A 13943-nucleotide genomic window follows, 5' to 3' on the forward strand; every position below is an offset into this window, starting at 1 on the left:
GTGGAAGGCACTTGTATAATAAAATGATTTCTGTCCTTGTTTCGAAAAATTATAAAAACGCTGATACTCGTCGATTTCTGCACTTTTTAAACACAAATTTAAATTTACAGGATGATTCATAAAAGTCAAACAGAGTCCATGAGCTTTATTTTTAATAGAACACCCTGTATATTTTTATATTTTTAAAAGCTGCTTAACAACCTGATTTCAACTTACTATATCGTGTAGGGTGAATTATGAACAATACAGGATGAAATTTTGAAATTATTAACTATGGAATCCACTTATGGAATAAAATTGTTTGTGTCCTTATTTTAAAAATTATAAAAAATGCCGGAACAGGTCAACTTTTAAATTTAAATGGGCGCTTTACAAACAGATTTAAATTTACAGGGTGATTTACGCAAGTACAGCATAGTCCATGATCTTTAGTTTTAATGGATCACCCTGTATATTTTTATGTGCTTAGAAGCTACTTTATAACTTCATCTCAAAAAATGTATTATTCGGGTCCATTATAAATAATATAAAGTGAAATTTTGAAAATGTGAAATTTTTAAATTATTCATAAATTCCGTCAAGACATTAATGATACAAAACCAAAAAAAAAATAAATATTATTTATACTTAGTTTAGAAAATATATGTCTTTATTTAGCTAAAATACCATTATTATATACATACTTTATTATTATTTAAAGTATGATAAATTATTAGATAATTTCAAAATTTTATGTAGGTACCTATTTAATATCTTGACGAAAATTTAACCTATATAATTTTAAAATTTCATCTTGCATTATTCATAATAGGCCCTATACAATATACTTTTTTGTGATGAAGTTATTTAGCAAATTCGAAAAACATAAAAATATATAGGGTGTTTCATTACAATTAAAGATCATGGACTATGATAGACTTGTGTGGATCACCCCGTATATTTTAATTAATGTTTAAAGAGAGCATATCTAAATTTAAAAGTTGACGTATCCTAGCGTTTTTTATAATTTTCTAAAATAAGGACACAAACAATTTTATTCCATAAGTGGTTTCCATACACTGTAATTTCAAAATTTCACCCTGTATTATACATAATACACCATACATGATATGGGTCGTTGAAATCAGGCCGTTAAGTAGCTTTTAATAAGGGTGTTTAAATTTAGGTTTAAAAAGCCTACATTTATATATATATATATATATATATATATATATATATATATATATATAATATATATATATATATATAAACAAACAAAAAAGAAGTCAATCTTTGAACACACTCAGTGATCAAAAGATACAAAGTTGGTTCACCGACCAATCGTAACAAAATCAACAAATGAAATAGAGAATGTGGAAAAATCCCCTTACGAATAACTCACACAGCCCGAAATAGTGGATGTGTGAGTTATTCGTAAGGGGATTTTTCCACATTCTCTGTTTCATTTGTTGATATATATATATATATATATATATATATATATATATATATATATATATATATATATATATATATATATATATATATATATATATATATATATATATATATTATTGTGTTTTCAATTTATCAATCAAAAGCAAAATAAAAATTAAATTAAATTTTTTTAATAACGCGGGCACATAAATTTGATACACCCTGTATATTGAGCTGTTTTAAAATTTATTAGAATTTAGTTAGGATGTAAATAGATTTCTCTTTTAACGAGCTTTCCGCGGAACCATTAAAGACTTTTGTGAATAATTAAAGTGAAAAGAACTATGTATTTAGATTTAAAATGAAAAAAATTGTTTACTGTATAGGTGATTATCAATTCCTTGTAATTGATAATTGAAAAGAAAGTTGGAATTTTAATATCTTCTTTTCAATACGAGTATATGTGGGAGAGTTTCTCCGAAAGTAATTAGGATTGTCGGAACAAATTTGAGGGTGACTGTTGTTTGTCAAATGGAAAAGTCAATATTTTGATTCTTGGAATGTGGAAGGGGAAAAGATGGATTGAATGATTGAGAGAGGTTGAAAATTTATTCATTATGTTGTTGGCAGCGAGAAAGAGCGGTTTCGACGTGTTAAGTGCAGAAATAGTTAGCATATATCAGTGGCTGGTTGATAGTGGAGAATAGTGTTGAAAAGTGGAACGAGCGACAGATCAAATCGAGACGAAATACCTCTTTGATTCTGTAGTATTGTGAGAAGGAGAGCAGAGAATTTTTGGAGTTTTGTTTGAATCGAGAACGTGTCAAAGAAACACGGTTTGTTGGAGAATTAGTGCTGGTGTGCTGACAGTTTTGAAGCTGGACAACGGAGAGAGGCTTTGATGAGTAGCCTTTAACATAATCAACGAGGGAGAGCTGTTTGGGGTCACGAGAAGACATCCGAGTGAGGGAAGCAAAAGGTCAGTCAATTTATGTGAAAGAGATTTTTATGTTCGGGAAATAAATTTTTGAGCAAAAAGCATATGAATTAAAATTCCAATATTTCAAAATATAAATAGTAAATATAGGTAATCTTGCGAAGAAATAAATTTGTTTGGTTTAGTTTGTTTTACCAAAGTCATCGGGAACAAACCGATAAATTGTTTTTTTGTAAAGATAATAATTTTAAGTGGTATAAATTTCATTCGGACATCTGTGTCCACAGGTTTTTTAGATTCGATAGTTTTCAGAGTATTAATTTGATAAATAAAAGACAATTCTGTATTTTTATTTTAATAGTTTGCTTTATTTCTTTTCCCTATTTTATCCCGATTAGGATCAACTCAGAGATACTGAACCCACGAGAGAAGATAAATATAACGTAAGATAATTTGGTTTTTTTTTCTTTTTTTATATATTAAAAGGCACCCTGAGATTTTTTATTCAATTTTGATATATGATTTGCGACAATTAAATGATTAATTAAATAAATAATAATCAATATAAAATTAATAAGAAGCAGATCACAACAACATGGCGAGCCAACGTTAGGGCATTAAAGTATCTCTGGTTGGGAATTTGAAGGGAATAGGAAACGGAAAAACAGGTGAAGGAAAATTTATTTGCCCGTCGGAAAAAGTTGATATATTTAAAAATTTTGAAATATTTGTGTGACTTAATTTTTTATCTAGGTACAGTTTTTACATATTTATTTTATTTTTGATTGATTCGAGATTTGAAATATTTAAAAATTTGTGGGATAAATTGATTATATTTGGGGAGAGAAAAATTTTCGTCTCGACAGCATACAAGGTATTTTCGAATTTCATATTAGGCGGGGATAAATTTTAACTACATGTCGATAACAACCAGAAGCAAAAGCAAAGAAAACAAAAAACAAGAAGAACATTTAGAACAAGAAGACATTTTCGAAACAACAATCATGGCATCAGAAAATCAGGAATTATCAGGAATAGATAAACTATTACAACTGATGCAACTCCAGTCACAAAAACTGGATGACAATCAAAGAGAAACAAATCAAAAAATGGATGAATCACAACAAAAAATGGATCAAAAAATGGATAAAATGGATCAAAAAATGGATGAAACACAACAAAAAATGGATGAAACACAACAAAAAGTGGATCAAAAAATGGATGAAACACAACAAAAAATGGATGAAACACAACAAAAAATGGATGAAACACAACAAAAAATGGATAAAATGGATCAAAAAATGGATGAAACACAACAAAAAATGGATGAATCACAACAAAAAGTGGATCAAAAAATGGATGAAACACAACAAAAAATGGAAGAATCACAACAAAAAATAGATCAAAAAATGGATGAAACACAACAAAAAATGGATGAATCACAACAAAAAATGGAACAGAAAATGGATAAAGTGGAGCAAAAAATGGATGACAATCAACAGGAAACAAAACAAGCGATAGAAGAGAATAATAAGAAAATAGAGGAACGCATAGAAAAGTATGAAAAGGAAATAAAAGGATGTTTGACAACAATGAAAAACGAGATAGAACAGCAAGAAATGAAAATTAAAGATCACATGCAAGAACAAGAAATGAGAATGAAGGACCACATGAAAGAACAAGAAATGAAAATTCAAGATAAAATGGAGGAGTTAACAAATTGCCAGAAAAAGGAACTAGAAAATTTGGAGAATAAGTTGGAAAACAAATTTGAAAATGCTTTACAAGAAGACAAGAAAGAAATAGAAGAAAGATGCCGAAATAATGAAAAACTAATTGATGATATCAGAAAACAACAAAATTTCGGAGAAAGAAGGGAAACGATTATCCATAGTACAGAGGATGTGAAAATAAGATTTGGCGGGGATGTAAAAAAATTACACCCAGTAAAATAAACAATTTGAAAAAGAAAATACGACACATCGGTAACTTCGAGACAGCCAAAGAAACGATAAGGAACCATCTTAAAGATGAGGCAAGTTTATGGTTCGATAGCAAAGAAGAAGAATTGGACAATTGGCATAAATTCGAACAAAAGTTCCTGAGTTTTTTCTGGGGAAAAATACAACAGCTAGAAATAAACAAGGAATTGCAAAATGGGAGGTACCATGATAGAATGGGTATTTCAGAGATAACATATGCACTACAATTATATAATAATGCAAAACATCTACAGTACAATTATTCATCCGAACAGCTAGTAGAACTGATAGCCAGACATTTTGAAGATACCTTAGAAGATCACATAACTCTACAAAACTACAAAGATATCGACAGTTTGTGCCAATTTTTACAAATACGAAAAGTAAAAATGAGGGAAAGAGAAATAAGAAGATCGCAAGAAAATTATAGACAACGCGAAAATCAAGACTATAGAGATAGAAGACAAAACTTTCGGAGAGACTATACAAGAAGAGAATTTATTCCGAGAAGTGAAAACGAAAATAGAGACAATGGAAGAGGAAACTATGAACAAAGAAATCGGCAATGGAACGAAGACAGATACCGAGAAAACCAGAATAGAAATAATACACGCACAAATCAAGGAGACAGAAATGATAATAGAAGGAATGAACAGGAAAATCGTGGAAACCGATACGGGTCCAACAGACCGAGAGAAAATAGAAGAGCGGTAAACAATACGCAAATAGGCGAATATGAGGATGAGAGACAAAGCGATGAAAGAATAAGCGAAGAAGAACAGCAATCGTTTTTTCACGAAGGCGCTCACTAAAAACAAAAGAACAAACAGGAATTTTTTGTCAACCGAAGGAATTTATTAAATTAGCAGGAAATAATGATAAAGGAAGTGGATATAATTTAAAATTTGTAGATGGTTTTATAAATGAGAAACCGATTAAAATTATGATTGATACTGGTTCAGAAATTACTTTGATTAACAGGAAGATAATAGAAGAGGTTGATTTGACGAATTTAATTTACAAAATTCCTAAGGTAACTTTAGTGGGCGCAAATAAACGGACTTTGGCGACAATAAATGAAGGAATACGAATAAAGGTTCGATTGGGGAAGAATTTCTATGCACTACAATGTGTTATAATGCCAAACATGATGCATGATATGATCGTAGGAGTGGATGAATTGTCAGAAAAGCATGTGGTGATAGATTTCAAAAATAACACGATGAAAATCACAGATGGAAAAGAAGAAGAACCTAACATTCTGGAAATGGACAAGGAACATGAGAAACGGAAAAAGGATAATACAGATAAAAAACAAACGGTGGAAATGAATTTGGCAATGAAGCAGGGACAAAGAAGAAAGAGGAGAAAGCAACAGAAGATAAATAAAAACAATGAAGAGTGGGATTCCTCGAAAAAAGAGATGAGCCCAGAAGAAGAAAAAGAAGAAAGAAGATGGATAAAAGAAAATGAAGATAGGGATTCCTCGAAAAAAGAGATGAGCCCAGAAGAAGAAAAAGAAGAAAGAAGATGGATAAAAGAAAATGAAGATTGGGATTCCTCGAAAAAAGAGATGAGCCCAGAAGAAGAAAAAGAAAAAAAAAGATTTACCCAGGAAAATGAAGCTTGGAATTCCTCAAAAGATGAGATGAGCCCAGAAGAAGAAGAGATCAGAATAGAAAAAGAAGGCGGAAAAGATACAATTGAAACTGCGGTATTTAAAGAGGAAGTATGCAAAATGGAGAAGACAGAATACACAATAAACATGTGTAGAGAATTGAGGGAATGTGAAAATTTAATAAATGAAGAAAACAGAGCAGCCAAAAAGTATGGAAATTCATTGGAAACTAAAGACTTAGGAAATTTTCGATCGAAACCTTACCCTATCCCATCTAAGTACAGACACTGGGAAAAAGAAAGCAATTGTTTTTCAGGTGGGACTCAATATTTTGACACAATAGAAAAGTGTTGTTGTCGAGAGAAAATCATATTTTTGTTGCACTTATTAATACTGATTTTATCTCAAAACAAGGCGGGGATGTTATTGTGTTTTCAATTTATCAATCAAAAGCAAAATAAAAATTAAATTAAATTTTTTTAATAACGCGGGTACATAAATTTGATACACCCTGTATATTGAGCTGTTTTAAAATTTATTAGAATTTAGTTAGGATGTAAATAGATTTCTCTTTTAACGAGCTTTCCGCGGAACCATTAAAGACTTTTGTGAATAATTAAAGTGAAAAGAACTATGTATTTAGATTTAAAATGAAAAAAAATTGTTTACTGTATAGGTGATTATCAATTCCTTGTAATTGATAATTGAAAAGAAAGTTGGAATTTTAATATCTTCTTTTCAATACGAGTATATGTGGGAGAGTTTCTCCGAAAGTAATTAGGATTGTCGGAACAAATTTGAGGGTGACTGTTGTTTGTCAAATGGAAAAGTCAATATTTTGATTCTTGGAATGTGGAAGGGGAAAAGATGGATTGAATGATTGAGAGAGGTTGAAAATTTATTCATTATGTTGTTGGCAGCGAGAAAGAGCGGTTTCGACGTGTTAAGTGCAGAAATAGTTAGCATATATCAGTGGCTGGTTGATAGTGGAGAATAGTGTTGAAAAGTGGAACGAGCGACAGATCAAATCGAGACGAAATACCTCTTTGATTCTGTAGTATTGTGAGAAGGAGAGCAGAGAATTTTTGGAGTTTTGTTTGAATCGAGAACGTGTCAAAGAAACACGGTTTGTTGGAGAATTAGTGCTGGTGTGCTGACAGTTTTGAAGCTGGACAACGGAGAGAGGCTTTGATGAGTAGCCTTTAACATAATCAACGAGGGAGAGCTGTTTGGGGTCACGAGAAGACATCCGAGTGAGGGAAGCAAAAGGTCAGTCAATTTATGTGAAAGAGATTTTTATGTTCGGGAAATAAATTTTTGAGCAAAAAGCATATGAATTAAAATTCCAATATTTCAAAATATAAATAGTAAATATAGGTAATCTTGCGAAAAAATAAATTTGTTTGGTTTAGTTTGTTTTACCAAAGTCATCGGGAACAAACCGATAAATTGTTTTTTTGTATAGATAATAATTTTAAGTGGTATAAATTTCATTCGGACATCTGTGTCCACAGGTTTTTTAGATTCGATAGTTTTCAGAGTATTAATTTGATAAATAAAAGACAATTCTGTATTTTTATTTTAATAGTTTGCTTTATTTCTTTTCCCTATTTTATCCCGATTAGGATCAACTCAGAGATACTGAACCCACGAGAGAAGATAAATATAACGTAAGATAATTTGGTTTTTTTTTTCTTTTTTTATATATAAAAAGGCACCCTGAGATTTTTTATTCAATTTTGATATATGATTTGCGACAATTAAATGATTAATTAAATAAATAATAATCAATATAAAATTAATAAGAAGCAGATCACAACAATATATATATATATATATATATATATATATATATATTTTTTTTTTTTTTAGGATTTTTCCACATTCTCTATTTCATCTGTTTTATATATATATATATATATATATATATATATATATATATATATATATATATATATAATACATGTATTATACACCCTGTATAATACATGTACTGACGATGAAATAAAGGTAACAATAAAATTGTAATGTGTTAAATGATAAAAAAAGTTAAAGCTGCGATAGTTATGAAGCCCATCAGTTATATTTTTTTATTACTTAAGTTCTCTTATTCATTAATTATATTTATGATCACACCTCCTAAGGACTATTCAAATCTAACTATGAATATAATATTTTTGATTAAAGTGTAACAAATTATAAGTAAAATATTCACCTTAAACACAAAAATAAACAGTGTTTACTATACGACAACACTGAATATAATGCTGATCTACTCACAGAGTGGCGTAGCTACGTTGGCCCCGCCTACTTGCTCCAAGTCATATCTTCTGTTATTGTATCATGGCTCACATGTATGCCATCCGTACGTAAAGTGTTAAATTGGTTTTTCATAAATAACTCAAAAACAAGTTTTTATAAACATGTTAGCATTGCCAACATTGAAGCTAGTAAAAAACTGAATAAATTCCTTACTTGAAAAACCTTTTAGTATTAATTCAAAGCCAGTTATAGATAATTAAATGTGTATTTATTCTAATTATTCATGCAAATAACGAGAAAATTATGCATTTTATAAAATATACTTACTAAACCCTTATCAAAGTCCTCAGAAATACCTATCAAATAAGCTAAGGAAGAAGTTGATAGCATCAAAATTTATGCTCTAAAAATGTTGTTTTCTTTTAGAATAACTCCGTTAATCTTTATGACATCAGATTCATCCAAAAACTATTTGAAAGGTAAAGGGTTATAAAATAGTGTTAAATTTAATCTTTTAAATCGCTATTATTTTTGAATATAAAAAGTTGAAGGGCCGCGATTACATGGTTCTCAAACTAAAATTTGGTTCTGTATCATTTTTTTACGTATATCAAGTATTTTTGGAGTTATTATCATAAGAAAATGAAATTTGCTGAAATTTGAAAAATTCTGATTTTTTAAATCACATTTTTTTTCAAAAATTTGCATTCTAAACAGGTCAAAATTTTTGAGGTTATTACTTATTCTAAAAAAAAAAGAAATTCTTATAAATTATAAATTACTATAAATTTTAATTTTTGTGGAAATGGCATATGTTTTATTTTTCACCGTTTCCTAAAAAATTCGAAACCATTCTCTTATTTTCATCATAACTTGTTTAATTTTGATAAAACCAACTTGTTCTGGAGCTCATTTGATGGGTATTTCTGAGTACTTTGACAAGTGATAAGTTAGTAGGTGTATGTTAAAAAATGCATCGTTTTCCCGTTGTTTAAGGGGGTCGTCTAGTGTCTAGGCGGTATTTTTAACGCTTTGTTGGGAATTTTTTTTTTTTAGAAAAGGATTTAAATAAAATAATCTATAATTTTTATATCATATTTATTAACATTTTAACAAACTTTATGAATTTTTTAAAGTCGATATAGTGTTTTTTTTAATTACATCAGCCAACAGGGACACATATAAAAAAAAAGTTTCTCAACTGCTGCCATGATTTCGGCTGTTCTGCTTATCTGAAATCAAAAAATCAAACACCATTTGAATTGTGAGACTTCAGGCTCTACATGGAACTAAAATAAAGTCAGTATTTCAAAAAAATAATTTTTTTGCACACTTTACAAAAAAAATTCAATTTTTTCCACTTTTTTGGGAGTCTATTTAGCTATTAAAAAAATCTAACAAAGCAATCTCAATTATTTTAGTTCACTGTATAGCTATATATGTTATAAAGATACTATGAAAATTTGAACAAAATCGGTTCAATAGTTTTTGAGATTTTATGGCAGCAAATTGAAAAAACGTGTTTCGAGAAAAACGCGTTTGAAAGTAAATAATAAAAAAATGATCTCACCATCAATCTGCTATACCTGGACCATACAGTTCACCTTCTTCTTCAAAAAAGTCCTGCAAAGCCGTTTTATGTTCTCTCTTTAAAACCCAGGCTTCTTTTGCGAAATCGCTCAAGAGTCTCTATGAATGGTCGATGCGAGAACTGTCACGTGACAGCGCTGACACGCCCCACTGAGCGAGCTCCCGTGCTATCCATATACCTGCTCCGATATAAGGTTGTAACTTTTAACCACTTTCAATTTCGAAAAATCCTTTTACCCACGTCTTCTACACATATTTTAGATAATATTTATGCAAAAAAATAAATCGATTTTTTTCACCCGAGACACTAGACGACCCCCTTAAGCTTGAATACATAGATTTGAGTACCTACTAACTGAAAAAAAAAATATATGCATTCAATTACCTATAACGCACTTTGAATTGATATTAAAATGCGTTTCAAGTAAGAAATTTATTTGATTTTTTATTAGCTTTAGTTTTGGTAATAACTTTTTTGTAGAACTTTTAGTTTTTGAGTTAATTATAAAAAAAACTGCTTTAAAACTTTGGCTATGGTATTTCTTTATTTTAATAACTTGATTAACAAATTTTGCTTAGAATTTGTCCCTCTATCGATTTATGGGGTTATTTTTAAAAAAGTAATTTTCATTTCCGAGAAGGGGTAGCTTACAGATCATCCAAAAGTGGCAAATTGGCACCATGTCCCTTTTACTTCTTGAGGTATCCCTAATCTACTCACCAATTTTCATGAAAATCGATGTGGATTAAATGAAATTGAAGGTGAAAACCTTCAGTAATTGCACTACAAGTCAGAGTAGAATTACTAAACTTCACTGAATGAGTAAATTTATCTATTGATGAAAACAATTCTTGATTTAAATTAAATGTTAAAAATATTTATAATTCATATACCACATGATTTATAAGTAACCTCCTTCACTGGTTAAGGTACTCCGATCTCAAAAACATTAGTTCTAGTTAGAAAATCTACGAATCTCTATCCACTTTTCAAGTGGCTCAAAAATGTGAAAATGGGAAGTGAACAAAAATATTAAAGAACTATACTTACCCAAATTGATTGGAGTTTTGATGGTGATGTGATTTATCTGTGTGAAAATGAGCTTTATTATTGTTGTTATAGAGATCTTGATATGGTTTTACAATATCAGCATGATGTTTTCCAGGTTCAAATGCAGGGGCATCTACTACCTTATTTAAATCAAATACACTGCTTTTTCGAATTTGCTCCCTCTCATTAATCACGTCACCTCTTACCCGGGAACTTTTTAATACATCATCAACCTGAAAATTTGGTGTAAAAGTGGGCACACATTGACAATGATCTTCTGCTTCAGATAAATTAGAGTTTGATCCTTCTTTTAGCCATGAAGGAATAAATTCTGGTGCATCAGGTCGAAGGGCAATTTCCTGTGGTTTATAACCAAAAAAAGAGTCTTTTTGATGGCTTTGATTAGCAGTAAATTCCTGTCTGGCACCAACTTCTAGAGGCTGTATTGTAGGAAATGGATAGTTAGTGAAAGATTCGTATTCGTTCATCTTGGAAGTTTTTATCTTTTCCAGATACCAAAGTCACCTTTTCTTATACTCATATGGTTATTGACAACAATTAAGTCTTAAAAAAATTTGTAATACTATTATTATGAAATTATAAGACTTTCTTTATGTGAAGTACTTAGGAAACAATATGATGTCATACAATTTATAAATTTAAAATATTTTATCAACACATTTAATCTACAGTCACAGTCACTAATATTGTTTGTATTACTTTTGTTTACAATCTGCAACGCAACTCTCCACAACTGAACCTGTCTGTCAATGTCAACTGTCAACTACATTACAGAACGTGGGGGGAAGTGGGAAACTATTTCTTCTTTTTTTTTTAAGTTTAATGGAACAATGGAAGAGAAGTGAAAGCATAGACATAATGATGGGTAGACCAGGCAAGATATGGGCCGCTCGAGGCCGCATCGAGGTGTGACTCCCTCAATGGACAATATTCACTTTTGACTGGTCTAGGCATCTTTGTCTGTCACATGCGCGAGATCACTTTAAAAAAGAGATAGATAGACCACCTATTGAGAGCCCGCGCGTTACGCTATTTTGCTCAGTATGCCTTGAGTGGAAGACTTTTCAGGCATTGGATGCTACATTTGCAGTTACTAAAGCGTCATGGGGACCTATTGGGTTGTGAAGATTAAGTCCTAAAACCAAAAAAGTTAAGTTTTCCATTTTAGTGGGGACTTTCCATTTTTTAGTTTAATTTTGCATTTCCAAAAATCGTTTTTTTCCGGTTATAGCGCCATCTGTCCATAATTCGAAAAATGGCTCGTACCATAGCCACCTTTACTTAACAAGCCATGAAGAGAAAAAGGCAACATCACAATTAATGACGTGCGTAGTCCGACTTTCGGACTACCGCTTTTGAAAACACAATTTTAAAGTAGAAATTCTGGTAAAATTTATAGTATTTTTTGAGTCGAACAAGAAAATATTATTAATTAGAAGTTTGTACAAAATAAAATTAAAAGTACTTCCTTGTAAGTAACGTTTATTATACAAAAAAAACCAATAACAAGAATATACATGGGATTAATTTTTTTCGAATCCTAAGAAAACTAATGAGTATTTTTCAAAAATTTAAACGCAGAATGAAAGATTACGTTAGGACCGAGGGCCGAAAGTCCCTGAAAACTTCTATGTTTATTTTAATAAGTTACAGGGGCGAAAAATTAAGAAAATTTAGTGTGATTTTTAGTTTTAAATATGTCATTCAAAAACAACTTTTCATTCATTCTAAGGGACTTTCGGCCCTCGGTAATAAAGTAATCGTTCATTCAGCGTTTAAATTTTTCAAAAATACTTATTAGTTTTCTCAGGATTCGAAAAAAATGATTGCATTTAAAATACACTGAAAATTTTGACAGGCGTCAAAATTTTGCATTTTGTTCCTTTCCCTTTAAAGTTTTTCGAACTTATTTAGAAACACCCTGAATAGGGCTTTTCATTCACAGTCATTTGTTTCGAGCTTCTGTCATGTGTCACATAATATTAATATATCTACGACATACGTTATTGGTATGTCACGACACAAACCAAAGAGGTATGACGTAGATTTATTAATATTGTGTGACACATGACAGAAGCTCGAAACAAATGACAATCGATGAAAAGCCCTATTGATAAAGAATAAAAATCTAGTTGTTAAAGTAGCTAACTTTTTTTTATTATCCAACATAAACGAAATAATAAAAAAAACAGAATGTTATTAAGAAAACCAGAGTCTATAGTTGGGTTTTAATATATTATTATTATTATACAAAAAAAAACCAATAACAAGAATATGTGTAAAATACTTTATTTTAAATAAATAATATCTTATTGTAAATTATATACAAATATCGCTAGAAATAACTATAACAACAATTTCTCACATGGTTTGATGTGAAGTGTTGGGGTTTAGAATTAACTGCTTAGCAACAATATTATTACAGCGTATTGTTAAAGAATCAGGCTATAACATATTAAAAAAATCACTTGAATCGGCCAACAGGTTTAGTAAATATAAGACATCAAAAATGACAAAAATTTTAAGTGGACGCATTTCTATATGCACGTAAGTTTATATAAAAATATATTATACTATAAAATATAGTATATAAAAATATACTATATTGAACTAAAATCATCTTAATACATACCTTTTAATATTCTTTATAATTTGGAGCACGAAATATTGTAAAATGTTTGAGTTTTTCTGTAAATACAGTGAATATTATTTAAAAACATTTAAAAATAAATGAGAACTGTCAGAATTAACCGGTCTACGCTTAGATGTTGCCAAGTTTCAACTTCATGGCTTGTAAAGTAAAGGCTCATGCTCGTACTTATTTTTACGTTTACGTTAGGAATCCAAATCAGCAATGAAAAATGGGGATTTCTATTTACGATTTTAAAGTAAACCCCACCCCATCTCCGTGGGGGTCGTGCTTGTTGATAAATTTTTGAAAAAATTTAAACACATATTTTTCAGTATTTCGATCTGATGTTCATTTCGCGAAATATTGCGGGGTTCCTATTTAAAATTTTAAAGTTACCCCCCAACCCCTCCATGGGGGGGTCGTGTTTGGTATCA

General features: G+C 30.1%; 1 protein-coding gene across 1 annotated transcript in view; it reads right to left on the bottom strand.

The window, feature by feature from the left end:
* LOC114330619 (uncharacterized) overlaps positions 1-11591 on the bottom strand; it is a 30521-nt gene extending 18930 nt beyond the window's left edge. The window contains exon 1 of the mRNA XM_028280016.2: positions 10857-11591. Coding sequence (XP_028135817.2) covers positions 10857-11344 — 488 coding nt within the window. The 5' untranslated portion in view covers positions 11345-11591. The remainder of the gene's footprint in view (positions 1-10856) is intronic.
* Positions 11592-13943: the final 2352 nt, after the last annotated feature.

The sequence above is a fragment of the Diabrotica virgifera genome, chromosome 3, assembly GCF_917563875.1.
Source record: "Diabrotica virgifera virgifera chromosome 3, PGI_DIABVI_V3a".
NCBI classification, from domain to species: Eukaryota; Metazoa; Arthropoda; class Insecta; order Coleoptera; family Chrysomelidae; genus Diabrotica; species Diabrotica virgifera.